The sequence below is a fragment of the Trachypithecus francoisi genome, unplaced genomic scaffold, assembly GCF_009764315.1.
Source record: "Trachypithecus francoisi isolate TF-2019V2 unplaced genomic scaffold, Tfra_2.0 Lachesis_group2, whole genome shotgun sequence".
NCBI lineage: Eukaryota > Metazoa > Chordata > Mammalia > Primates > Cercopithecidae > Trachypithecus > Trachypithecus francoisi.
The window spans coordinates 66,218,678-66,245,721 of NW_022681465.1; the positions used below are offsets into that span (position 1 = coordinate 66,218,678).

The 27,044-nt window shown below is 43.7% G+C and overlaps 1 protein-coding gene across 5 annotated transcripts in view; it reads left to right on the plus strand.

The window, feature by feature from the left end:
* PDZD2 (PDZ domain containing 2) overlaps positions 1-27,044 on the plus strand; it is a 493,831-nt gene that overhangs the window by 416,422 nt on the left and 50,365 nt on the right. For all 5 annotated transcript variants that reach the window (XM_033179276.1, XM_033179277.1, XM_033179279.1 and 2 more), the window contains 8 exons: positions 4,163-4,274; positions 12,285-12,430; positions 16,668-16,787; positions 18,129-18,243; positions 22,294-22,367; positions 22,515-22,740; positions 23,858-23,975; positions 25,625-25,757. In XM_033179276.1, coding sequence (XP_033035167.1) covers positions 4,163-4,274; positions 12,285-12,430; positions 16,668-16,787; positions 18,129-18,243; positions 22,294-22,367; positions 22,515-22,740; positions 23,858-23,975; positions 25,625-25,757 — 1,044 coding nt within the window. The remainder of the gene's footprint in view (positions 1-4,162; positions 4,275-12,284; positions 12,431-16,667; positions 16,788-18,128; positions 18,244-22,293; positions 22,368-22,514; positions 22,741-23,857; positions 23,976-25,624; positions 25,758-27,044) is intronic.

Sequence of the window (27,044 nt, forward strand, 5' to 3'; positions counted from 1 at the left end):
GTCTCTGCTGGCAACTCTTTGAGATATCTCTAGGTCCATTCTTACTGGTTCAAGCTACAGGCATTAGGTAGCCACATACACCATCTCTTTTTTTTTTTTTTTTTTTGAGACAGAGTCTCGCTCTTTTGCCTAGGCTGGAATGCAGTGGCGGGATCTCGGCCCACTGCAACCTCAGCCTCCTGAGTTCAAGCAATTCTCCTTCCTCAGCCTCCCAAGTAGCTTGGACTACAGGCGCTCACCACCACATCTGGCTAATTTTTGTATTTTAGTAGAGACGGGGTTTCGCCATGTTGACCAGGCAGGTCTTGAACTCCTAGCCTCAAGAGATCTGCCCTCCTCGGCCTTCCAGAGTGCTGGGATTACAGGTGTGAACCACATCTGGCCCACATATACCATCTTTAGCACAGGATTTCTTTGGCATAAAAAACCTTACTGGCATTTTGTAGATCATAGAAACTGAATCTCTCTGTCGTGACGAGAAACCTTTCAGGCAGGCTCCTTTCCTTCTCGGGTGCTCATAAGTGCTTGTATCATCTCCAAAATGTATCTGATCCTATGAAAACCTGGGGCTGTGTTGGGAAAATAAAGGAGAAGACAGATGGAGAAAACTTCCTAAGTCCAGAAACAATAGGCTGGCATGGTTTTCCTCGCTTGGCATGAGCATCTCAGACAGACTTTCCAACGTCTGGGGCCTTGGCCACTGTGTAATAAGCTACCCATTTAGTAGGCACCAGAGGAGGTAATGTCTTGCAAGCCAGGGAATCCCTTTCTCTGAAGGTCCATAGCCTGGGTCAGGTGGTATTATCAGAAGGAACCAGGAATTTTTTTTTTTGGACACAAAGTCTCGCTCAGTCACCCAGGTTGGAGTGCAGTGGCGCAATCTCAGCCCACTGGAACCTCTGCCTCCCAGGCTCAAGTGATTCTTATGCCTCAACCTTCAGAGTAGCTAGGATTACAGGCACGTGCCACCATGCACAGCTAATTTTTGTATCCTTAGTAGAAATGGGATTTCACCATGTTGGCCAGGATGGTCTTGAACTCCTGATATCAAGTGATCCGCCCGTCTCCGCTTCCCAAAGTACTGGGATTACAGGTGTGAGCCATCGAGCCCGATTGGAACCAGGAATTTAACTCACTCTCTGGTAATTGTGGTTCACAGTCTGGAGATCTTACGGAAAGAACCTGGAGACAGGTTCCTTGCATAAAGTTTTTAAGTCAAGCAAAGGGGAGGCTCTAAGGCTTTTCTCTGGGTTCTTCTATTTGTATGTGGCCCAGAACTCAGGCCTGTCTCAGAGATGGCTCTTTCTTCTCTGTGTATGTATTGATGTCAGGATTTGGGGTTGGGAAAGACATCCCTCCAGGGAATCTCTAAAATCACCCTCAAGATTCTGTTCCTGCTTTTTCTTCATAATTTAAACCTGGAAACCTGCCAGTCCTGATAAGGTCATATGAATGCAACAAATGTATTACCTTTGTTTTATTTGTCAGAATTAATTTGTTTTCTCAATGCCCCTTTCTCAGTTTTGCCTACATTGCCTCATTCTCAGACCTTCTTATTCCTCTTTCTAACCCAGAAAGATAGTTGAACTTGAGAAGGAAGAGGGAATCTTCCAAACTTCACATACTGTATACATAATTTGTATATAAGCAATTACTTCTTAAAAGAGATTACCTGTGGAATTACTCTAACTGCTTACTTGATACCTTTTTATATATTGAATTTTTTTTTTCTTTTTTGAGACAGAGTCTGGCTCTGTCACCTAGGATAGAGTGCAGTGGCGTGATCTCGGCTCACTGCAACCTCCGCCTCCCAGGTTCAAGTGATTCTCCGGCCTCAGCCTCCCAAGTAGCTGGGATTACAGGTGTGTGCTACCACACCCGGCTAGTTTTTGTATTTTTAGTAAAGACAGGGTTTCACCATGTTGGCTAGGCTGGTCTTGAACTCCTGACCTCAGGTGAATTTTTTTTTAAGAGGAAGGGCCTTGCTATGTTGCCCAGGCTGCTGATCTTAACCTCCTGGGCTCAAGTGATCCTCCTGCCTCAGCCTCCTGAATAGCTGGGACTACAGGCACCTGCCACTGTACCCAGCTATATACTGAATTTAATATACAATATATAATTTTCATTACCTGTTAACTTGATGGTGAGGAGTGGCACTCTAATTGGCGCTATAATTACATCACCTTTTGATAACTGGTAAGACAAAATGCAAATCAAGAAGCTTTTGAATACATACAAAAAGCACTTTTAAGTAGGACCAGGTTGATTTCTCCCAACCCTAGTTGGGAGGAAGGTTCCTGCCAACTGAGCTTAACTTAGTAGTCATGAACTCCAGACAACTGTCAGGCTGAATGGCATCTTTAAGAGAAGTCAGGAATCTTCATCATCAACTTTTGTTGTTATTGTTGTTGTTTTTGAGATGCAATCTCGCTCTGTCGCCCAGGCTGGAGCGCAGTGGTGCCAGGTTGGCTCACTGCAAGCTCCACCTCCTGGGTTCACACCATTCCCCTGCCTCAGCCTGCTGAGTAGCTGGGACTATAGGTGACCGCCACCACACCCGGCTGATTTTTTGTATTTTTAGTAGAGACAGGGTTTCACCGTGTTAGCCAGGATGGTCTCGATCTCCTGACCTCGTGATCTGCCTGCCTGGGCCTCCCAAAGTGCTGAGATTACAGGCATGAGCCACCGCGCCCGGCCTTTTTTTTTTTTTTTTTTTTTTTTTTTCTTTAGAGACGGAGTCTCGCTCTGTCACCCAGGCTGTAGTGCAGTGGCAGGATCTTGGCTTACTGCAACCTCCACCTTAGGAGTTCAGTCAGTTCTCCTGCCTCAGCCTCCCGGGTAGCTGGGACTACAGGCACCCACCACCACGCCCAGCTAATTTTTTGTATTTTTAGTAGAGACGGGATTTTGCTGTATTAGCCAGGATGGTCTCAATCTCCTGACCTCGTGATCTGCCCGCCTCTGCCTCTGGGCATGAGCCACCACGCCCAGCCTCATCAACCTTTCTTTACTTGATATCTCATATGCCTTTTTAAGTATGTATATCTTCCTTAGTGAGAATATTACCTATTTTAATGTAAGACTTTTTTCCTCTAGAACCTCAAAGGAAAATAAAATTTCAAATGGGAAGGTTTATTGTTTGATGTATCTCAAAGGTCTTGTACGGGTAAATTTACCCCCCAGTTTTTTATAAATACTCTCAAAGTGCATGCGTCTCATTTTCTTCTCTAGTAAATAGAGGCTCGATTTTGTTTTTAGCATGTCTGGTTTGTCTAGGATGGAGGACCCAGTGAGCCTTGGGATCAGACTTTCTGCATCACCTCCTGGGGTCACACAGCTTCCGGACATGTGGGCTGACCTCATGTTGACACCTCCAGGGTGCCTGGACTGGGCTTGATTCCAGGAGCCGTCGATCAATAGTCAGGGGCATAGCACACAGAACATTTGGTTGACTAAGATGTATAGCTGCCACAAAATCAAATTTTTACTGTATTTTAGAAACCTTAGAATTTGATTTGAATTTCTGGTTTAATATTTGTTGCAACTTGCATTGTTGGAAAAAGCACTGGCCCACGGGTCAAGAGACCTGGGCTCGCATTGTAGCTTTGTAGTTGACCACTGGGAGACCACCTGGGTAACTGACCGACAAGTGTCCTCAGCTGTAGGATGGAAGACAAAGTGGCCCTGGGGGCCCTGGCTCCATGCTGGGCGGTGAGACGCCTGCTGGGGAGGACTGGGGGCCCTGGCTCCATGCTGGGCGGTGAGACGCGTGCTGGGGAGGACTGGGGGCCCTGGCTCCATGCTGGGCGGTGAGACGCGTGCTGGGGAGGACTGGGGGCCCTGGCTCCATGCTGGGCGGTGAGACGCGTGCTGGGGAGGACTGGGGGCCCTGGCTCCATGCTGGGCGGTGAGACGCGTGCTGGGGAGGACTGGGGGCTGTGGTTCCATGCTGGGCGGTGAGACGCGTGCTGAGGAGGAATTGGCCAATGCAAGGCATTGTGAATGCAGCTTATCTGAAGGGTGGTGCTTTGATCCTGTGATCCTTCTCACATAACACATGTATTCCTGCTCCTTGAGCCTTGAGATAACATTGTGGAGGGGGACAGCATAAGTCATCGCAGGGCTGGGCTCTCCCATCAGCTCTGTGCTTTTTGCATTTCAGATGCCTGGGACAGATGAACCCCAAGATGTGTGCGGTGCTGAGGAATCCAAGGGGAACCTGGAAAGTCCCAAACAGGGCAGCAATAAAATCAAGCTCAAGAGTCGCCTTTCAGGTAGGTGGGGGCTCTATCTGATGCAGCCTGCCTAAGATGAGCTTTCAGCCTCAGGAGCGGGAAGATGAAGCCATTGCTGGTATGAGCTCTTGTCTTCTTTAAAACCTCAAAATCATTTGTTTCTTAGACGGTACATACCCCAGGCATAACTGCATTCAGCCTCCTGCCTATGTGAACATTTTTTTTTTTAAGTCATAACAAAGTGCATGGCAACATTTCTGTGTGTCTCTGTGTCCTGAAACATAACTATCTTATGTTTGGTTCATTTACTTCGATCAGATTTCAGATGATCCTTTTCAATGTGGTGTTAATATCAAATCTGCATTTCAACTAAGCAGGAAAAAGATAGGATGGAGTTGCAGCTTTTAGAGCAAATCGACTCTATATCTCCTGGGCATTTCCTTATGGCGGCTGGCCTGGGCCCAGAGAGAGAAAGTCAGCATTGAAAGCAGTGGCTCTGTGCAGGAGGCACCTTAGAACTTTTGTGTATCATTATGAAAGGTTTTTTTTTTTGTTTTTTGTTTTGTTTTTTCTGAGATAGAGTCTTGCTCTGTCACCCAGGCTGGAGTGCAGTGGCACGATCTCGGCTCACTGCAACCTTCGCTTCCCAGGTTCAAGCAATTCTCCTGCCTCAGCCTCCTGAGTAGCTGGGATTACAAGCACCCGCCACTGTGCCCGGCTAATTTTTTTGTATTTTTAGTGGAGACAAGGTTTCACCATGTTGACCAGGCTGGTCTTGAACTCCTGAGCTCGTGATCTGCCCGCCTTGGCTTCCCAATGCTGGGATTACAGGCGTGAGCCACCACGCCCAGCGAAAGGCATTTTTTTAGGCACATGATGGGTCTTTTCCTCCGTTAAAAAAAAAAAAAGTAAAAATTTTATTGTATGGCTGTGTTGGTATAAAGATACAGCTGGAGGCTGGGCGCAGTGGCTCACACCTATAATCCCATTTTGGGAGGCTGAAACAGGCAGATCACGAGGTCAGGAGATCAAGACCATCCTGGCCAACATGGTGAAACCCTGTCTCTACTAAAATAAAAAACAATAATAAAAAAAAATTAGCCAGGCATGGTGGCATGCGCCTCTATTTCCAGCTACTTGGGAAGCTGAGGCAGGGGAATCACTTGAACCTAGGAGGCGGAGGTTCGGTGAGGCCAGATCACACCAGTGTATTCCAGCCTGGTGACAGAGCAAGACTCCTCAAAAAAACAAAAAACTAAAACAAACAAAAGATACAGCTGGATTCATTAGTGTCTATTCATTACTATTGTGTTTACTTTTTTGTGCTTATTTAAAAAGATATTTAAAAGGAAATACTTCTGTGGATCCCTGAAGGTGGCATGGGGCCCCTCAGCACTGTGCTGGCTTAGTGGGAAAGTCGGCCTTGGCTCCCCCTACAGTGGTCATCTGGGACAGCAGGAAAAGCAAGAGTTTTGAAGCCTGGCAGAACTAGGTTTAGCCCTGAGCTGCTGAGTTACCTTGTGACCGTAGACTAATGATTTAACCTCCCTGAACTTCCACTCCCTCACCTGAAAAAAGAGGAGAACACCCTGACTTTGAAAGGCTGAGCAGATCTTTAAGAAATGTACATTAAAGCATTTAGCACAATGTGTAGTATGTTAATGTTCAAAAAACATTTGCGTCCCCTTCCGACCACCCAGATTGGTGGAGAGGGCATGCCCGCACTACTCCAAGTTTATTCTCAGAGAAGATGGCAGGTATAAGACAGTGAAATACATCTTTTTAAAAAAACATCTGGCCGGGCACAGCGGCTCACGCCTGTAATCCCAGCACTTTGGGAGGCCGAGGCAGGTGGATCACCTGAGATCGGGAGCCCGAGACCAGCCTGGTCAACATGGCAAAACCCCATCCCTAGTAAAAATACAAAAAAAAATAAAAAACTAAAAAATAAAAAATATTAGCTGGGCATGGTGGTGGCATGGGCCTGTAATCCCAGCTACTCGGGAGCCTGAGGCAGGAGAATCACTTGAACCCAGGAGGCAGAGGTTGCAGTGAACCAAGATTGCGCCACTGCTCTCCAACCTGGGCAACAGAGCCAGAATCCATCTTTTTAAAAAAAAAAAAAAAAAGAATCTGATTGACAGAATGAGTTATTTTGTGCTCATGACTCAGAATAATTAGACGGTGTTACACTTGAACGAGTATTACAACATGGATTGGGGACCGAAAGGAGTGTTGATGGCCAGAGGCTGATAAGGAGAAGAGTCTGAAGGGAGCCGGTGACCAGCCCCTTCCAGCCCTGAGGAAGAATAAAGAGAAAGTCGTTTAAGGCCTTTGTGTTTGGGGCGAGGGAGTCACCAGGGCACAGAGGAGGCCTTCCTGTTGGCCGTCTTGGCAGAGTTGTTCAGGACCTTATAAATGGGTTCCCAGGCAGGTGCCCAGAGCTCTGAGGAAATACAGGGGCCTCTGAAACCAGCGAGGTCACATTCCTCATTTTATGGATGAGACCGGAGAAGTTCAGAGGATCCCAAAGGTTAATCAGTCAATGCCGGGAAAAAGATCTGCCTCCCAGACAGAATTCTCCTTCCCTGCCCTTTGGCTTCTGGGAAATCTTGAAAAGAATTCTGTTCCGGGGAATCTTGAAAAGAATTCTGTTCCCCGATCTGGGACTTTATCGATACAGATATGGGGAGGGGGAGCTGGAGGGCCTCCCAGATGTGTGATGCTCTGAGTCTGCTCGTACTACTTAATTCAGAACAAGTGGCCTATTTGGCTGAGTAGTTATTCCAGGGCTGGCCACTGTTTGCCACAAATGGATGCCACCTTCTCTTCCTGTATCCTTCCGAGACATTCAAGGCCACAATAAGGAAACGTAGCATGGAGGAGGAAGCACATGCATGAATCCAGCAGAACTAGGTCAGTTCCCACATCCACCACCTCTGGTTACATGACCTTGGTCAGGTGACTTTCTTGAATCTCAGTTTCTTTATCCATAAAATGAGGGTTATGTTATATATTTATTTTGCCAATAAACATGAGTGCGTTCTAGGTGCTGTGCCTTGTTGAAAGGTTGCTTTGGAAGAATGCATATGGCACTGCTACTCCATGGTGTGGCAGCAAAAAGCCCTTGCCACGAGGCAGCTGCCACTATTATTATCACTGTCATTTTCTTTTTCTTTTCTTTTTTTTTTTTTTTGAGATGGAATTTTGTTCTTGTCACCCAGACTGGAGTGTGATGGTGTGATCTCAGCTCATCACAACCTCTGCCTCCCAGGTACAAGTGATTCTCGTGCCTCAGCCTCTTGAGTAGCTGAGACTACAGGCACATGCCACCATGCCTGGCCCGGCTAATGTTGTATTTTTAGTAGAGATGGGGTTTTACCGTGCTGGCCAGGCTGGTCTCGAACTCCTTACCTCAAGTAATCCACCTGCCTCGGCCTCCCAAAGTGCTGGGATATCAGATGTGAGCTACCTGCACGACCTAACCACTCTCATCATTATTATGATGTTCGTTGTCATTTTCATTTTCATTCTTAGTGTTCTCCTTCCGTCTCAAGAGAGGAAGAATGGGTTTGAATGGGTTCAGACAGGAAGGCCTTCTAGGCTGGGCATGGTGGCTCACTCCTGTAATCCCAGCACTTTGGGAGACTGAGGTGGGAGGATCACCTAAGGTCAGGAGTTCGAGACCACCCTGGCCAACATGGTGAAACCCCGTCTCTACTAAAAATACAAATATTAGCTGGGCATGGCGGCGGACACCTGTAATCCCAGCTACTCGAGGCTGAGGCAGGAGAATCGCTTGAAACCAGGAAGCAGAGGTTTCAGTGAGCTGATATCGTGCCACTGCACACCAGCCTGGGCAGCAAGAACAAAACTCTGTCTCAAAAAAAAAAAACACAGAAGGCCTTCTAAAGAACTTACAGTCCCAGTGCAAGACAGCACACACGTACACACAGTGATGAGCACCATGAGGCACACACGAGAGGTACAGGGAGTGGGTAAGTTTGTCTGGGTCTCAAGGATGCAAGATAGAGGAGGGGCAGTATGCTGGGGGAATTTGGTAGACTGGAAGCGGGGGACAGCGGTCTAGACTTGGGACAAAATGAATGAGAGTTGTTTAGGGATACTGGAGAAAAAAATTAATTCAATAAGTTTTTGGCAGCTGTTTTTCCTCCACAGCCGCTTGAAAAAGCCAAGAGAACCTGACAGTCACAATGCTTCAATCCAAGAGAGGGAAGTGGACATAGCAGAATTTTTGGGTGGGAGATGATGATGGTGCAGGGAAAGTGGGTAAAACTTCACGTAATATTTATATGCTCCATAGTTTTAGAAAGAAGAGGACAGATCTCTCCTTCAACAACCGTCAGGATAGATCAGCAAACTCTGAGAGTGGCTAGTGGAAGATAAGTCTATAAAAGTAATTTAGAGACACATTAAAGAGGCTTAAGGAATTGGGCTTTGATTCAGTGCTGTGAAATACGTTCATTCTAAAGGTATTTACATGCAGATTTTTAATGTGATTAGCTCTTAATTTGTCCTGTAAACTTGGATATTTCATGTTTTCTTAAAATGAATCACTCTGGGATCCACATATCAGCATATTATCTATAGATGCTACTGTATGTGGTTTTTCTTCTGTTGATGACAAGTGCCTCCCTGTCAGCTCAAAAGGCATTTTCTACTAATAAATCTTTTTCAGATGAGTAAGCATGCCAAGAGAGATTAATCTGGTTCTGAGTTAGTATTAAGTCATGAATTATTGAAGAGCTTCTGTAGAGGTTCCAACTCTTTCCACTAAGGTTTTGCCCAGACTGGCTGCAAAATAACTAAAGCAACATCGTCTCTCGTTTCATGGAACATTTTTCTGATGTTCTAACCTGGGTTTTCCTTACGTCATATCCCTTTCTTGTCAGCAGAGTTTCCTTTTAATTTTGGTGCTTTCAGTTTATCTATGGTAAGATCTTAGATTTGTGATCTTTCTTTCCATCTCAAAAAAGATGGAGTCTTGCTCTGTTGCCCAGGCTGGAGTGCAATGGCGTGATCTCAGCTCACTGCAACCTCCCCCTCCCGGATTCAAGCGATTCTCATGCCTCAGCCTCCTGAGTAGCTGGGACTACAGGCACACGCCACCATGCCCAGCTATTTTTTTTGTATTTTTAATAGAGACAGGGTTTCACCATGTTGGCTAGAATGGTCTCCATCTCTTGACCTCGTGATCCACCCACCTCGGCCTCCCAAAGTGCTAGGATTACAGGTGTGAGTCACCACGTCTGGCTTGTGATCTTTTTAAAAACAAAATTTGTCTTGATTGCAAAGCAATTTCATATGTTTGGAAACATATATCATAAAATAAATATTTAACTTTTAAAAACAACAAACCTTTAATGGCATTCATTGTCATATGCCTGTATCAGCTTTCTTCCAACTTTCTATCACCTTTAAGAACTCATCGATATTTTTTAAACAATAATCTTGTTTTATTCAGTGCAAAACTTTCAGAGAAGTATTTAGGTAAATTGAAATTTTAGGTAATCAGATGAAACATTACCTAGTCTAGGTGATGAATTTGATATACGAAGAATCTGTATATACACACAAAAACATATGTACACATGCATACAGGTATGTATTGTATATCATATAAACACTATAATATGATTATAGCTATATTCATATGTAATTGATACATCATTTAAGATTAAAGTCCCTTAAATTATTGTATTTTAAAATAACGTAGACTAGGTATTGATAAACTCTTTAAAATTGTTACTATAGAAGTTTTTGGTTTTGTTTTTTGAGAGTCTCTCACTGTGTAACCCAAGCTGAAGTGCAGTGGTGCAATCTCATCTCACTGCAACCTCGACCTCCTGGGTTCAAGCAATTCTCTAGCCTCAGCCTCCTGAGTAGCTGGGACTACAGATGCGCGCCACCACACCTGGCTAATTTTTTCTGTTTTAGTAGAGATAGGGTTTCACTTTGTTGCCTGGGGTAGTCTCGAGCTCCTGAACTCAGGCGATCCGCCCGCCTCAGCCTCTCAAAGTGCTGGGATTACAGGCATGAGCCACCGTGCTCAGCCTAAATTGTTACTATAGAAGTATCTTTAAAAGAACACAAAATTACAAACCATAAAGTTTTTAAAAAGACATACTGTACTACATTAAAATGATGAGCTGTTTTTTCAAAATATACGTTGAGACAGTGAAAAGGCAAAGCGTAGACACGGAGAAGATATTTATAATCCATAGATCCCACAAAAGACCCTTATTCAAGTTACATTAAAAATTTTTTAAAATGGGCCAGGCCCAGTGGCTCACACCTGTAATACCAGCATTTTGGGAGGCCACGGCAGGTAGATCACCTGAAGTTAGGAGTTCAAGACCAGCCTGGCCAACATGATGAAATCCCATCTCTACTAAAAATACAAAAATTAGCCAGGTGTGGTGGTGCACACCTGTAATCCCAGCTACTCGGGAAACTGAGGCAGGAGAATCACTTGAACCTGGGAGGTGGAGGTTGCAGTGAGCAGATTGCACCACTGCATTCTAGCCTGGGCAACAGAGTGAGACTCCATCTCAAAAAAATAAAAAGAAAACACCAATAAATAAATAAAAATATATATAGATCAATAAAAAAGACATCCAATTTTAAAATGGGCAAAAGACTTGTTCAGGCACTTTACAACTTTACAAAAGGAACACAGCCAATGAATGTATGAAAGGAATCTTGATCTCGTTAGTCATCAGTGAAATGCAATTTAAAAAACACAAATGAGTACCATCATATATTCCAGAATGGCCAAAATTAAAGACTGACACTGTCCAGTGTGACAACAATGTGGAGATTCTAGAACTTCCCCATGCTGCTGAAACAGCATGGGTGAAGCTGGACAGACGCTCAGAGTGTAGCCCAGAGACTCCACTCCTAGGTGACATCTAATGCCGTGTGAGAGAATATTTATTAACGAGATATTCTAGATCAAGCTATGGTCCACGGCTCTATTTGTAGGGCTCACAAGCTAGAAATGCTTTCTACATTTTTAGTAGGTTGTTAAGAAAAAGAAGAAGAAAAATAATATGCAACAAAGACCATTTGTGGCCCACAAAGCCTAATATATGGCAAAAAGCTTGCCAACTCTTTACCAAAAAAAGTGAACATAAAAAAATTTTGCCAAAAATCTTTGCTGACCCTTGTTCTGGGTCTAAAAGTGGAGACAAGCCAAATGTCCACCAACAATAGAATGGATAAGTAAATTGTGGTGTGTTTAGACAATGTGTTTAGACAACGGAATAGCCTACAGAATGGGGATGAACAAGCTATTGGCATGCAACAGCGTGGCTGACTCTCATAAACAAATGCTACAAACAGGAGCCAGACAAAAAGTATGTATCGTGTGTGTTCATTGACGTAAAATTAAAAAACAGATAAAAGTAATCTGTAATGTTAAAAGCCGGGATAATGGTTACCCTTGGGTGAAGGATGGTTTGTAACGCAGAGGATGCTTTTGAGGTCCTGGTTAATATTCTGCTGCTTGATCTAGGTTTTGGTTATGGGTATATGAAATTTCATTGAACTGTACACTTACGATTTGTACACATTTCTATAAGTTGTTATACTTTAATTAAAAGTTTATTTTAAAAGTCATGCCTATACTTGGAAAAAAAAGCATCTGCACCAACAATGAAACTATACCAGTCACAAAATGATATTCCTCCATCATCAGGAAATCATCTACTAATAGCCTTCTCACTATTCCCTTATCCACCAGAGCTACATCTTATTTGGAACAAACATTTACATTGCCCCTCATCCAATCTGGTCATTTCAAAAACTGGCAGTTTTTTCATAGCCTGACACTAGTGGCTTCAGCACGTAACTAGCTTATGCAAAGGTTGCTGTTAGGATGGGCCAAGCTCTGTGCTTTGAGTGTATTAGAAGGTAGGCCTTCTCAAAACCATGAAGGTGGGTGTAAATACGAGTCTATGCCTCTGGATGTGCTTATGATTCTTTTTGACCCATATCAAACCATGTTTTCTCCTCTTTTTTCTCCAGGGGGTGTACACCGCCTCGAGTCAGTTGAAGAATATAACGAGCTGATGGTGCGGAATGGGGACCCCCGGATCCGGATGTTGGAGGTCTCCCGAGATGGCCGGAAACACTCCCTCCCACAGCTGCTGGACTCTTCTAGTGCCTCGCAGGTCTGACCAGGGCTGCAGATCTTTCAAAGACCATAAGGGCTTCCAAGTTAAGAAGAAATGCCCATCCACGCAGGCCAGGATTGTCTGGGGCTAGATAAATGGGATAGAAAGAGACAGTAGACAAAGTGAGGTCTACCCAGAGAGGTTACGAAGAAGTCGGCCTAATATTTGAAAAAGTGGGGGAAAATCCCTTATTGGATCTCAAAATCTTCATCTCCTTCCTATTGTGTGTTTTGGAACCGAGAGGTGCTTCCAATTGCCAGGAGACGATGGCGTCTCACAGTCTGTGGTGAACCAGCATTGCTTGATTAATAGGAGCAGCCTGTGTCAGTGTACCAACTGTGCGGGTGGGTGTGGGCACATGTATGAGAGAGGGAGTGTGCATGTGTGCCTGCACATGCATCCATGGCTCACCTGGAGTCCTACCTGTTACACAGTAATGACTCAAGCAGCCAAGGTCATGGGGGGCTGTAGAGGGGGCTGCACTAGCTGCTCAAGTTAATGTTCCAGAACCTGCTCCCATCGGAGCTCTGCATGAGGGCCACTCCTTTATCTCGGCATCCTCCAACCTGGTAGAAACTGGGCAGGTGGTCTCCTAACCAAGGCTAAGGCAGGCTCAGTACCTGAGAAACCTGTGGGGTATTCTTTGAGCCCTGGCACCACTAACCAAGGGGCTCAAGAGGAACCATTAGCAGCTTGTCCTAAGCCCTGTGATGAAGCAGAGATAACAGGGTGGGTGTGGGAGCAATGACATCCACTCGTGCTTGGAAAGCTGTAGAGGGTAGAGTTCTACAGGACCTGGGTCAGGGCATCTGAGGCAGGCCCGTGCTTTTGGTGTGTTAAGACCCTTTTACAGATGGAGCAACTGAATCTCAAAGGGATTACGTATTTTGTCCAAGGTGATATGCCAGAACCTCTGTAAACCTTTAAAGGTGCTTGAATCGGGCCGGGCGCGGTGGTTCAAGCCTGTAATCCCAGCACTTTGGGAGGCCAAGACGGGCGCATCATGAGGTCAGGAGATCGAGACCATCCTGGCTAACACGGTGAAACCCCCGTCTCTACTAAAAAAAAATACAAAAAACTAGCCGGGCGCGGTGGCAGGCGCCTGTAGTCCCAGCTACCCAGAGGCTGAGGCAGGAGAATGGCGTAAACCTGGGAGGCGGAGCTTGCAGTGAGCTGAGATCCGGCCACTGCACTCCAGCCTGGGCGACAGAGCCAGACTCCGTCTCAAAAAAAAAAGGTGCTTGAATCGGGTCAATTATGTGTCAGGATAAAGTGTGTCCGTTGGTTCCGATGCCCTTTATCTGACCAGGAGAATAACAAGTGCCCATGTTTCAGGGACAGTGGCTGATCAGCCCATTTTGGGTTGAATTCACCCAAAGGCAACTTGAGGGGCATTGGGGCACTGAGTAAAAGCAGAGAAGAAACTGGCATGAGACCAGTCAAACTTGTCCAGGCCCAGGACTGCGACCTGCTCAGAATCGTCCTGTTGGACCCACAGAGTCAGGGGAGATCAGAACATTGGAAGATCGCCCAACCGTCAGTCATTTTATTTTTATTTTTTGAAACTGAGTCTCACTCTGTTGCCCAGGCTAGAGTTCAGTGATGCAATCTCGGCTCACTGCAATCTCCGCCTCCCGGGATCAAGCGATTCTCCTGCCTCAGCCTCCCAAGTAGCTGGGATTACAGACACTTGGCACCACGCCCAGCTCATTTTTGTATTTTTAGTAGAGACGGGGTTTCACCATGTTGGCCAGGCTGGTCTCAAACTCCTGACCTCAAGGGATCCATTTGCCTCAGCCTCCCAAGGTCCTGGGATTACAGGCGGGAGCCACTGCGCCCGGCCTTGTCAGGCTGTGTGAAAGATGAGAGAAGGTTTACTGCCATCATGACCACAGATCGAGCATTGAGGTAATTTCTTAACTGACCTGCTGAGGAAACCTGACGGCATTTGTAGCCCAGAAACATCCATCTCTAACCACACTTCCAGGGATCAGGAAGCCGAGGCCAGGGTAGAAAGTTTGAAAGGAGAGGTTTTCCCTCTCTTTTCAAGAAAACTCTCCTTTCTCTTGTCTCCTCTTTTTATTTTCTGCCCTTTTATTTTTCTCCCAGGATTCATCTTTCTTATTTCTTGGTCTGTCTCCGTACACTGTAAAGTATTATCTAGAACCGGGCTCATGCCCGTAATCCCAGCACTTTGGGAGGCCAAGGTGGGAGAATTGCCTGAGCCCAAGTTCGAGACCAGCCTGGGTAACATGGCAAGACCTTATCTTTACAAAAAAAGATTTTTTTTTTAATTAGCTGGGCATGGTGGTGCATACCTGTGTTCCCAGTTACTTGGGAGGCTGAAGCGGGAAGATCACTTGAGCCCAGGAGGTCAAAGCTGCAGTGAGCTGTGATCACGCCACTGCATTCCAGCCTGGGTGATAGAGTGAGAGACTCTGTCTTAAATAAATAAATAAAATAAAATAAATATTAGCTAGATTAGACCTGGATTTCCAGTAAAACTTTCAGCAGTGATGGAGAGGTTTTTTATTTGTACTGTCCAATATGGTAGCTGTATTTGTCTACTAAGCACATGAAAAGTGGCTAGTGGGGAGTGTACTTTTAATTTTAATTAATTTTAATTTAAATATAGGTATCTACAAGTGGCAAGTGGCTACCATATTAGACAGCACAGGTCTAGAAAGTTCAAGGAGATCCTGGAAACTCTCTGAGAGACTGGTGAAGTCTACAGGCCTTTGGTTCCTTCTGGTTCCCAAAAGAAAGATGGAGTGAAGTACTGCTGAAGATTGGTGACCAGAGAAATCGTTCCCTTAGGAGTTCACACATAAACTTCTGTATTCAAGGACTGAAAAACCCAGACTATGTTTGGCCATCTCTGCAATGGTTTCATTAAAAGGGTAGTAACCTTGCCAAGCCCACATCATTTTTTTTAATGATTGAAAGTCTGGGAGGCCAACATTGTTGGCAGATATTTTGTAAAACTGGAAAAAATATAATTGTTCTAAGCTGCCAAAAATACAAACATATCGTTGGGGACATCTAATTTTTATGTTTGAATGTAGTATACACAGAGACCCAGGATAAAACTGTTTCACGATGTCTCCTTTCTCATATTAAACATGAAGTGATTTTTTTGGCTTAGGTAGAATATCTGCATCAGTGAAGAAGTTTATTATTCTAAGAAGAATAGCAAGGAGCAAGATTAGAGAAGTGCTTTGGTGATAGAGTCACTTGATCTCTTGTTTATATTCTAAGGAGCGCAGCCTGCTTACACGCGTGTATATTATGGGTGATGGACACAAAAAAGGGTGAGATTGGAGCTGCTGTGTGTCAGGAAGGGAAAGTGTGGCTCATTATGGGAAAATACTTTATTTTCCAAATGTGAGAGATGAGAACTGAAGCTGCTGCCGTCTCTCAGCGGGATGTTTTATGTGGAATAACAGTTGTCTGGGTTTGTGGTTTGGATTTTATAAGAAACAACGGCGTGCTGAGTTTTTGATCGAGTGAATTAAGCTTAAAATGGCAAGATACTTTCTAACCATGATTGTGAACTTGGGATGGAGGCAGGGGTGACTACCAAGGGAAAGCCCGACCACAGGTGGTTATCCTGTATCACTGAGGCCTCTTGTTTCTGGTTCCTGACTCCATTCCAGATGTAGAATCTGGAAGGTGGTCGAGGAAAGAGCAACGCAAGGTGCTTGAGGTCCCCAAGCAGTTCTTTATATGGGGGAAGAAGCCGTGGCAGTCTATTGTAGTAGGAGCTATTTCTCCGATGGTTTTTTTGAGATGGAATCTCACTCTGTCACCCAGGCTGGAGTGTAGTGGCACAGTCTTCATTCACTGCAACCTCCACCTCCCAGGTTCAAGTGATTCTCCTGCCTCAGCCTCCCGAGTAGCTGGCACTACAGGCACCCACCACCACACCCAGCTAATTTTTGTATTTTTATTAGAGACGGGCTTTCACCGTGTTGGCTAGGCTGGTCTCAAACTCCTGACCTCAGGTGACCCGCCTGCCTTGGCCTCCCAAAGTGCTGGGATTACAGGCGTGAGCAATGGTGCCCAGCACCTGTGATAGTATTTATAGGAACCTTTTTTTAAGTCACTGAACCAGAGAGAAATGTCTAGTACTGAAGACATCTAAGATTTTCAAAGTCTGAGTGTATCTTTCTGCCAGATACCACAATAGAACAAATGAGAGTAATATCTGACCTTGCCGTGTGCTGACTTTTAGGAATACCACATTGTGAAGAAGTCTACCCGCTCCTTAAGCACGACTCAGGTGGAATCTCCTTGGAGGCTCATCCGGCCATCCGTCATCTCGATCATTGGGTTATACAAAGAAAAAGGCAAGGTGAGCTCTTTTCTGCAGACTGTTCTGCCTTCTGGGTGAATGTTAGCACACATTTTTTTGTTTTATTTTATTTGTTTTTGTGTTTTTGTTTTTGTTTTTGTTTTTGAGGCAGAGTCTTGCTCTGTCGCCCAGGCTGGAGTACAGTGGCCGGATCTCAGCTCACTGCAAGCTCCGCCTCCCGGGTTCCCGCCATTCTCCTGCCTCAGCCTCCCAAGTAGCTGGGACTACAGGCGCCCGCCACCTCGCCCGGCTAGTTTTTTGTATTTTTAGTAGAGACGGGGTTTCACTGTGTTCGCCAGGATGGTCTCGATCTCCTGACCTTGTGATCCGCCCGTCTCGGCCTCCCAAAGTGCTGGGATTACAGGCTTGAGCCACCGCGCCCGGCCGTGTGTTTTTGTTTTTAGAGACAAGTTCTTGCTCTGTTGCCCAGGCTGGAGTGCAGTGGTGCAATCACGGCTCACTGCAGCCTTAAACTCCTGGGCTCAAGCAGTGCTCCCACTTTGGCTTCCCAAAGCACTGAGATTATAGGCATGAACCACTGCACCCAGTCACACATATTCTTTAAATGGTTACTTTTTATTTTATTTGTCTTTACATGAAATGAAAAGTAACAGGTATAAAGAAGGACAGATAAAGTGGCCTCTGTATGGATTCAAGTGGATTCCCTGGCATTCTGTGCTGTAGGTCTCAATGTGAGATGACCATGCCCTCTTCACGCCTACGATGTGAGGAGTCACCAGCACTTGGCTGCTAGGGCCAGAACCAAGGGTGCAATGAATGACCCTCAACTTTTATCTCCAGTGAAAGAAAAGCAGAGCCTGCAGCTTCAGGGAATACCCTTGGTTATCCTTTTGAATGAATTTAATGACATTGCCATTATCATAAAGAAAATGATACGAATAACTTGACATTACACAAAAATCAAAATATTCATTTTGATATTATAAAAAATGGAAAGACAAAAGAAAACAAATGTGGCACCTGCATATAGTGGGAAATGACTCTTATGAGCTGTTTAGTAGATCCATATGACATTGCCATTTGTGGAGGTCAGAGATTGTCAAATATTGGCAATTTGGTATGTTTCTGCCTAAAACTTTTTCCCTTAATGTAATGCATGGCTAGTGCAACGTAAATAGATCTGAGGAGGGGAATAAGGAAGAGAACACAAACTTGAGTTTGCAGCTAGTTGCTTAGTTTAACTCCAGGCCTGGTTGGGGAGGGCACTTCAGTTAAATACTACAATGGGACAGATGCCTTCAGTTAAATACTACAATGGGAAAGATGCCCTCAGTTAAATACTACACTGTCAACCTGGACTCTCACCTGCTTCGGATCTAGGGCCTTGGCTTTAGTATTGCTGGAGGTCGAGACTGCATTCGTGGACAGATGGGGATTTTTGTCAAGACCATCTTCCCAAATGGATCAGCTGCAGAGGATGGAAGACTTAAAGAAGGTAGGAGAAAAGCCTCTTGTATCCTCAGTGACAGTGACTTTGATCCCATGAGAATCTGCTTCTTCACAAGATGTGAGTGAATGCCACAGTACCCAGTAGACCTGGGCAGAATCTGCCTGGCACACTCAGTGGAACCTGAGCTTCACTTTCCCTAGCTGTAAACTTGGAATATTAATGCCTGCTTGAAGAGTAGTTGTCAGGATTACATGAGATAATATGTGGAAAGTGGCTTACTATTTTTGTTGGGGTCTTTAGTGTCTGTCTTGTCCACTTGGTCTAATCATGTTCCTTTCCTTGAACATTTTGAGAGTTTGGAATCAGTTCTTACCTCAGGGGTGGTGTGGAAGCAGAGTGCCTGGTCATTAGTGGATATTTAATATCTTGCTACAGAAATCAACCACCACATAGTCTGGTTCCTAAATGAACATCTTTTTAAACAAAACAAACCAAACCTTTTTTTTTAAATGAGACAGGGTCTCAATCTGTCACCCAGGCTGGAGTGCGGTAACATGATCATGGCTTACTGCAGCCACGACCTCCTGGGCTCTAGTGATCTTCCCACCTCAGCTTCACCAGTAGCTGGGACTATAGGCGCACACCATCATACCCGGCTAATTTTTGTAGAGATGAGGTTTCGCCATGTTGCCCAGGCTGGTCTCAAACACCTGGACTCAAGAGATCTGCCCGCCTCAGCCTCACAAAGTGCTAGGATTACAGGCATGAGCGACTGTGTCTGGCCCTAAATGAACATCTTTAAATTCTCAATAGCACCTACCATTTTGCCACACGTGACTATACTAGACAAGTGCTTCTGAATGCAAATTAAAGTAATACTGAGGTGCCAAGTTCTACCTTGCAAATAATTTTTTAAATGTTTATGTCATTTTATAATGCTATAAACACAAAGCAATTCCACATATTTAATTATTTCGCTAACTGCCTTACAAACCTGTCAAATTGGCATTTTGGAGTGACCATCTTAGAAACAGAGAAGTGACACTCAGAAATGTTAAATGACTAGAAACTTGTCCCATCCTTAGTCAACAGCAGAAGTGAAATTTATTTATTTATTTATTTATTTATTTTTGAGACGGAGTCTCACTCTGTCCACCAGGCTGGAGTGCAGTGGCGCGATCTCGGCTCACTGCAAGCTCCGCCTCCTGGGTTCACGCCATTCTCCTGCCTCAGCCTCCCTAGTAGCTGGGACTACAGGCGCCCGCCACCGCGCCCAGCTAATTTTTTGTATTTTTTAGTAGAGACGGGGTTTCACCGTGGTCTTGATCTCCTGACCTTGTGATCCGCCCGCCTCGGCCTCCCAAAGTGCTGGGATTATAGGCGTGAGCCACCATGCCCGGCCCAGAAGTGAAATTTAAACCCAGCTTTGTGATCCCAAGTTCAACTCACTTTCCCACCTTACTTGAGAAAATAAAACGTAAATAGGCCAAAGTTCCTTTCTGTACAGACACAGTAGCTGCTTTTGATAGAATATCTAGAATAGATATACATATCTTTATATTTTCTATGAAATATATATCTGGATTAAGATCATATACTTTTTATAAAATAGAATTGCACAAAAGTTCTGAACACACCCACAGGTATATATATATTTATTTTATTGTACTTTAAGAGGCAGGGTCTTGCTCTGTCATCCAGGCTGGAGTGCAGTGGTGTGATCACAGTTCTCACTGCAGCCTCAAACTCCTGGGCACCAGGGATGCTCCTGCCTAAGTCTCCCAAGTAGCCCGGACCACAGATGTGCACCACCATGCCCAGCTAATTTTTTTTTTAAGAGATGGAGTCTCACTATGTTACCCAGGCTGATCTCGAACTCCTGGCCTCAAGTGATTGTCCCACCTCTGCCTCCCAAAGTGCTAGGATTACAGGCCTAAGCTATAGCACCTAGCCTGCACATATTTTAAGTACCTTTCACCAGAGCATGAATCCTGATTTTTTCCTCTCACTTATTATTATACTTCCTTCATGAAATAATTAAAGTAGAATATTTTTAGTTATCTTCAAAAATGCTGTGACTCTTCAGTTCAGTTGACCTAAACTTTAGGTGCTTTTGTGTTATACTGGTTCTTTTTTTTTGGAACCGATAAGAGTGAATTGGAATCTCCGATTTTTTAGGGAGAGCAACCATCGAATCCTATATGCCTAACAATAAGACGTGACCAGGCTTAATTCTCCCACGGCGGAATATTTATTTCTCTCTCTTAGAGAAAGGCTTAACTCCCAGGTGGTGTTTGTGTTGAGTTTTAGAACAATATAAAATTCTAGCAGAGCGTTTTTATAATGGATGTGCCATGTGTTCACTTAATTGAAATTCATCCTGCAAGGCTGGTAAAATGGAGCAAAATGGGGGGAAAAAATCAATAGTTAAGAAAGGTTAATAGCACTTGATTCTCCTAAATACTGTTTTTTCATATGTGTTCATTTATAAGAAATGTAAGTCATCGGAATGGATTTTAACCTGTTGAGTGATATGTCTTTAAAAAACCTTGCATACATTTTAAGAGTGCGAGTAACCGTTTTAATATTTGCTCCTTTTCCCCTATGGAAACAACCTAAAAACATCCACCTCCTCGCCTAATTGAGTAATTGGTTATGCCAGGTGATTTTTTAAACAGAGATTACTTCACTTATTTTATAGCTTCTGTAATTGCATTAAGGGGAAGCCACATAACAAATGCATGGGGCACAGCTACATTTTTGTAATCATCTACAGGATTCCTTGAATCGTGCACACAGTGTGCTCCTGGGATTGGCTGTCTGTGAGAGGTGACAATGTGTGTTCTTATGCTGCTTTGCGCTTTCTTATAAGCGTACAGTGTCCCTCTTCTCTACAGCAATGCTGTGCAAAGTTCATCTGTACTCTCTGGGGCATCTTTGTAGTGTTTTTGATGAGCTGTTATTCCAAAAAAACAGGCCATGTCACAAGAGTGCAAACCAGAAACAAGCTCTGATAAGTCAACAGGATGTCCAAGTTCTTTTATATTCCTAGCAGACACTGTCAACAGCTTGAAAAATGACCTGACTATGCCTTCTTAGAGTTGAAAATAATAGGAGAGCTGGGGCAGGGGGCTGTGAGCGAGCATGTTTCTGCACATGCCTGGCAAATTAACATGACCCCGCAGTCATCTCTGAGATAGAAGCTTATAGTAACATGCCAGCTTACTGACAGAGAACCTGGAACTGCATCATGACACCATTTCTGGGCCGGGAGGGTAGCTCACACCTGTAATTCCCACACTTTGGGAAGCCAAGGCGGGCAGATCCAGGAGTTCAAGACCAGCCTGGCCAACATGGTGAAACCCTGTCTCTACTAAAAATACAAAAAAAAAAATTAGCCATGTATGGTGGCGTGCACCTGTATTCCCAGCTATTCAGGAGGCTGAGGCATGAGAATAATTTGAACGTGGGAGGCAGAGGTTGTAGTGAGCTGAGATTACGCCACCACACTCCAGCCTGGGTGACTGAGCCAAAGCAATACTCTGTTTCAAAAACTTTGTTTTTTAATTAAAAACAGACTATTTCTGGGCTGCCATTCCTCAGTAATATCTTAGCAAGTTTTTTGTTATCATTAAAGCCATTTTCCATACACCATGCTGATTCTCTGGGCTCGGGAAACTTGTCTTTCTACAAATACAGGAGTGGCTTCTCAAATGTTCTGTGTGTTCATGCCTCATTGCCAGTGGGTTTAAGTTTTTAAATAATGACTATGAGGAACACCTTTGAACTAGATTTCTGCAGTTTGATTTCTAAACATAGGACATCTGTTGTCAAACTTGGCAATGGCTAAAAAAAATTTTCATGCTTCCCATAGTTATTTTAATTGAAAATTGAAATACAGAATTACTGCAAAAGAATATTGTCATTAATTGTCCCATTTTGTGACATTCCTGGGAGCTAAGCTAAACAATAAAAGTCATTTTAGATGGTAGTAAATCAGGGACCATATGGTATCCCATAATAGGTCTGACTGAGCAGTTAAATTCCAGGAAATTAAAGGTTAATGTTAATGTAATTCTCACATTTGATCACTAGGGGATGAAATCCTAGATGTAAATGGAATACCGATAAAGGGCTTGACTTTTCAAGAAGCGATTCATACCTTTAAGGTAACAACATTCTTACTGATCTGCTTTGTCCTATTTTCCTTCCTTTATTTCCTTCTGGCTTGGGTTTGGTGAGATTTTTGTTTTTTTTAAACCCTTTGATATGAGCACAGTCCACATGTTTCATCCCACCTTTCCTCGTTTTCTCAGCAAATCCGGAGTGGATTATTTGTCTTAACGGTACGCACAAAGTTGGTGAGCCCCAGCCTCACACCCTGCTCGACACCCACACACATGAGCAGATCCGCCTCCCCGAGCTTCAATACCAGTGGGGGAGCCTCGGCGGGAGGCTCCGATGAAGGCAGTTCTTCATCCCTGGGTCGGAAGACCCCAGGGCCCAAGGACAGGATCGTCATGGAAGTAACACTCAACAAAGGTGATAGCAGCTATTCCTTACCTTTGTCGCATTTCTTGAATAACATTTTGGAATCTATTGTTAGCTTAATTTTTCCTCATTGTTCTATGAATTATTCCTTTGGGACAATCTTCTGTCAACAACAGGTGGTCTCTACATGCACAGTGAGGTCAGGTAGAGGGATGTTAGTCACTTTAGTCAAAGTGAAGGGAAGTTACCAGTAGCATGGAGCTCTCTAAGCTCTCCCCGTGAATCACTGTGTGTCAGAGGCTTGAGTTTAAAAAAAAAAAAAATTTCACTGGCCAGGCACAGTGGCTCACGCCTGTAATCCTAGCACTTTGGGAAGCCGAGGCAGGTAGATCACCTGAGGTTAGGAGTTTGAGACCAGCCTCCCCAACATGGCAAACCCCCATTTCTACTAAAAATAAAAAAATTATCTGGGCATGGTGGCAGGCACCTGTAGTCCCAGTACTTGGGAGGCTGAGGCAGGAGAATCTCTTGAACCCGGGAGGCAGAGGTTGCAGTGAGCTGAGATTGTGCCACTGCACTCTAACCTGAACACAAGAGCAAAACTCCATCTCAAAAAAAAAAATCACTGATGAGCTTAAGTCTAGGGCTAATATAAAATTTTAAAGAACAAAAGATTATAGTTAAGTGTACAGTTAACACTAGTAACTAGAATTCCATGATCACCAAATCTTACTTCTTTTCATCCCTGTTTCTTTTTCCTCCCCACCTACTCCAGAAACATGATGGAAGATTAAACAACCAAGAGATTAGTTGTTAAAAAGAAAAGCAAAAGAAAGCCTGAGTTTGTGTACCCAGAATAAAAATGTTACTTATAGCCTGCCTCTTTCTAAAAACAGATGTGAGGAGGTTCGTTAGACTGAGCACAGAGTTGACTGTTGGATAATTCAGTCCCAGTCCGTAACTAGCTCCCAGGTTAGCCATGGGCTCATTCTATTAACAGCAGTGCCGGTGATGACAAGGAAAAGCAGGATTTACATTCTGAGTCTGGACCAGAAATAAATGGTTATTGGTCTGAATAGATATTAGTTCTGTTTCAAATCGGTTACCCTTTTTTTCTAGTGATTGTGTAATTTTTGTTTTTATTTTCTTTGAATGGTGCCTCTCACAGAGCCCAGAGTTGGATTAGGCATTGGGGCCTGCTGCTTGGCTCTGGAAAACAGTCCTCCTGGCATCTACATTCACAGCCTTGCTCCAGGATCAGTGGCCAAGATGGAGAGCAACCTGAGGTTTGTTGTTTGCCTGATAGTGTAAGGTTCTGGAGTGTTCATAAATATGAAATATATATGTGTGATATTTGCTCTATTACTTTCCTTTGAGGAATGTTGAAGCTTTGAATTCTTTCCAAGAATATAGCCAAGACTACAATTAATAGCATCTCCAAAAATGTAAATGTTAACATAAATGAAATTTGGTTGAATTTGAGAACTCTAGATCTTGACTTCCCTACTTGATTTGTTCTATTTGGTCTCAGAAGTCCAGTTTCAGAAACTTGACAAGATACAACTCTATACAGATATCTATGATTAGCTCAATATTTTCTTTCATTTTATATTCACATATGTAAAATTCATATGAAATACTGAAACTGCTCAAATGGTTCAGAATCACTTGATGCCAAAAAGTCCTGAAATTGTGCCCTTGAACAGGAGGCATTTCTTATTAAGTGTTCTCTCAAACTTTTCCTATCATTTTCCTTCCTTGTTGAATGGCCATGTCTAGGTGCCTACTTTCTGAAATCACTGAATGTCTGATTTCTTAATCCAGATAGTTCAGTTGTAACATGGGCGTTCCGTTTACACAAGAAATATCTAGGTGTTCTATTATATAGTAATTGCAGTGAGTCAGTGCCCACCTAAACGTCACAAGAATGTACGTGTATTGCACAAAGCACCCTCTGCTAACAGTATCGTCTTTCTCCCATGTAAACTTCCAAGTCCTTTAGTGGTTAAGGGATTGTCCAAATGGCATTCATTGAGGTTGCCATTTTGGGGCCCTGTTAATAGCTTATATTATGTTTTTACTTAATCATTAGAGTAAATTTCCATACGAAAAAAAATTTAGCAAATCATCCAAAGTACATTAAAGAAAATATACTTTTAGAACCCAAGGAAAAAAATCCTTTAATGACATCCCAAGATGATGTTTCTTTCTTGAATGGTTCCATATGTCTGGAGCCTGCCAAATGACCATTCTTCAAATCTCATATAAAGAGTCTTTGTTCTCTCTTACTGACTTCTCTCCCTGTAATTTCCAGTCAAAATGGGCAACTTGTCCCCAATTTCTCATGTGTTCAAATTTGAAACGTTTTTACAAATTCTTGGGTAACCTTTGAGCTTCAGCTATTTCCTCCTTAAGTTATATTATAATAATCATTTCAAGATGGTAGGAAGAGAGAACTGCTGGTGGTCGAGGGGCTCTGTCATGTGATGGTTGAGAGTCAGACAGACCCGAATTAGTTCAATAGTGTGTGACATCTGGGTGACCCCTCTGAGCCTGTATTCCTATCTGCATAATGGGAATAATTTTACTTACTCAAAGCTTTGTAATACAGCATGCTTCGTATAGTGCCTGGAGTATAGTATATGCTCAAAAAATGGTAGGTTTCACCATTGTCCTTATTACCAATTTCATTTGACTTTGCTATTTCTGAAAATGCCAGTAAATACGCATTATGACCTTTGCCCACTTAAAATCGAATGTGTTTTTATGAATGTGTTGTATTTTTACAAGTATGCCAACGGGAAAAGACATCATGTGATTCTTTAAAGTATGCAGAAAGTATTTCATATTATAAACCTCTCCCAGAAGTAAAGCTGTTTTAGCTTTTAAGAAGCTGGCTGCTAACACAGAGTGTGCATTCTGTTGCCCTCCCTAGCCGCGGGGATCAAATCCTGGAAGTGAACTCTGTCAATGTCCGCCACGCTGCTTTAAGCAAAGTCCACGCCATCTTGAGCAAATGCCCTCCAGGACCCGTTCGCCTTGTCATCGGCCGGCACCCTAATCCAAAGGTGAGGTGGTTCACCCTGTTCTGAACGTGGGAAGATGGTACACCTTCGTAGGATATCGTATGCTCCTTGGGGAGATGGTTTTCCCAGCTGAGGATAGGCAGGCAACCTGCGGCTGGTTCCTGTGGGAAATGCATCTTTAATCCGCACTGTCTTCACAGTCTTTTGCTAGAACATTTTGACAATGTTATCTGGTAAATCTGAAACTTGTCTGGTGGGAGGTAAGAATGCTGAGTTCAGAGTACTGGCTTTTTGAGCTCTGGTGAGATACTTAACCTCTTTGTGTTTTTGCAACAAGAGAATCTGCGAGCCTTGAACTGGACGATCTCTGAGACCCTGTCAGTTTCAAGATAAGAAGGCTTTTCTTACCACATCTTTTGTTTGGCCATATGTTGGGAATTCTCTCATCTTTAAGTTTAATATTGAATAATTAATTTATTTTTATTTTATTTCTTATTTTATTTATTTTTTTATTTTTTTGAGATGGAGTCTCGCTGTGTTGCCCAGGCTGGAGTGCAGTGGCGCGATCTCGGCTCACTGCAAGCTCTGCCTCCCGGGTTTACGCCATTCTCCTCCCTCAGCCTCCCGAGTAGCTGGGACTACAGGCACTCACCACCTCGCCCAGCTAATTTTTTGTATTTTTAGTAGAGATGGGGTTTCACCATGTTAGCCAGGATGGTCTCGATCTCATGACCTCGTGATCCACCCACCTTGGCCTCCCAAAGTGCTGGGATTACAGGCGTGACAGGCGTGAGCCACCGTTCCCGGCCAATTAATTTATTTTTAAAACAATTTCAGTGAATTTTAAACTCTCTTCAATTAAGAAATGAGGGCCAGGTGTGGTGGCTCACACCGGTATTCCTACCATTTTGGGAGGCCAAAGCAGGAGGATCACTTGAGCTCAGAAGTTCGAGACCAGCCTGGACAACGTAGTGAGACTTTGTCTCTATTTTTTTTAAATAAAAAATACAAAGAAATGAGAAAGTGTCAACACTAGTATAAAAATAAATTGCTCATAATAGTTGGAAAGATAACTATTTAGAATTTAACTTAAACTTGGATAATGTACTTAATTCATTTAAACTGTTTCTGCATTTCTATAGAATTTCTAGAGTACAAAGTTTTTCAGTTTACCTTTAAAAAAATTTTTTTAAATAGAACTGGGGTCTCGCTCTGCTGCGCAGGCTGTTCCCAAACTCCTAGGCTCAAGCAATCCATCCACTTCTGACTCCCAAAATGCTGGGATTAAAGTTGTGAGCCAATATGCCCCATGTTAGATACTTTTAAAGG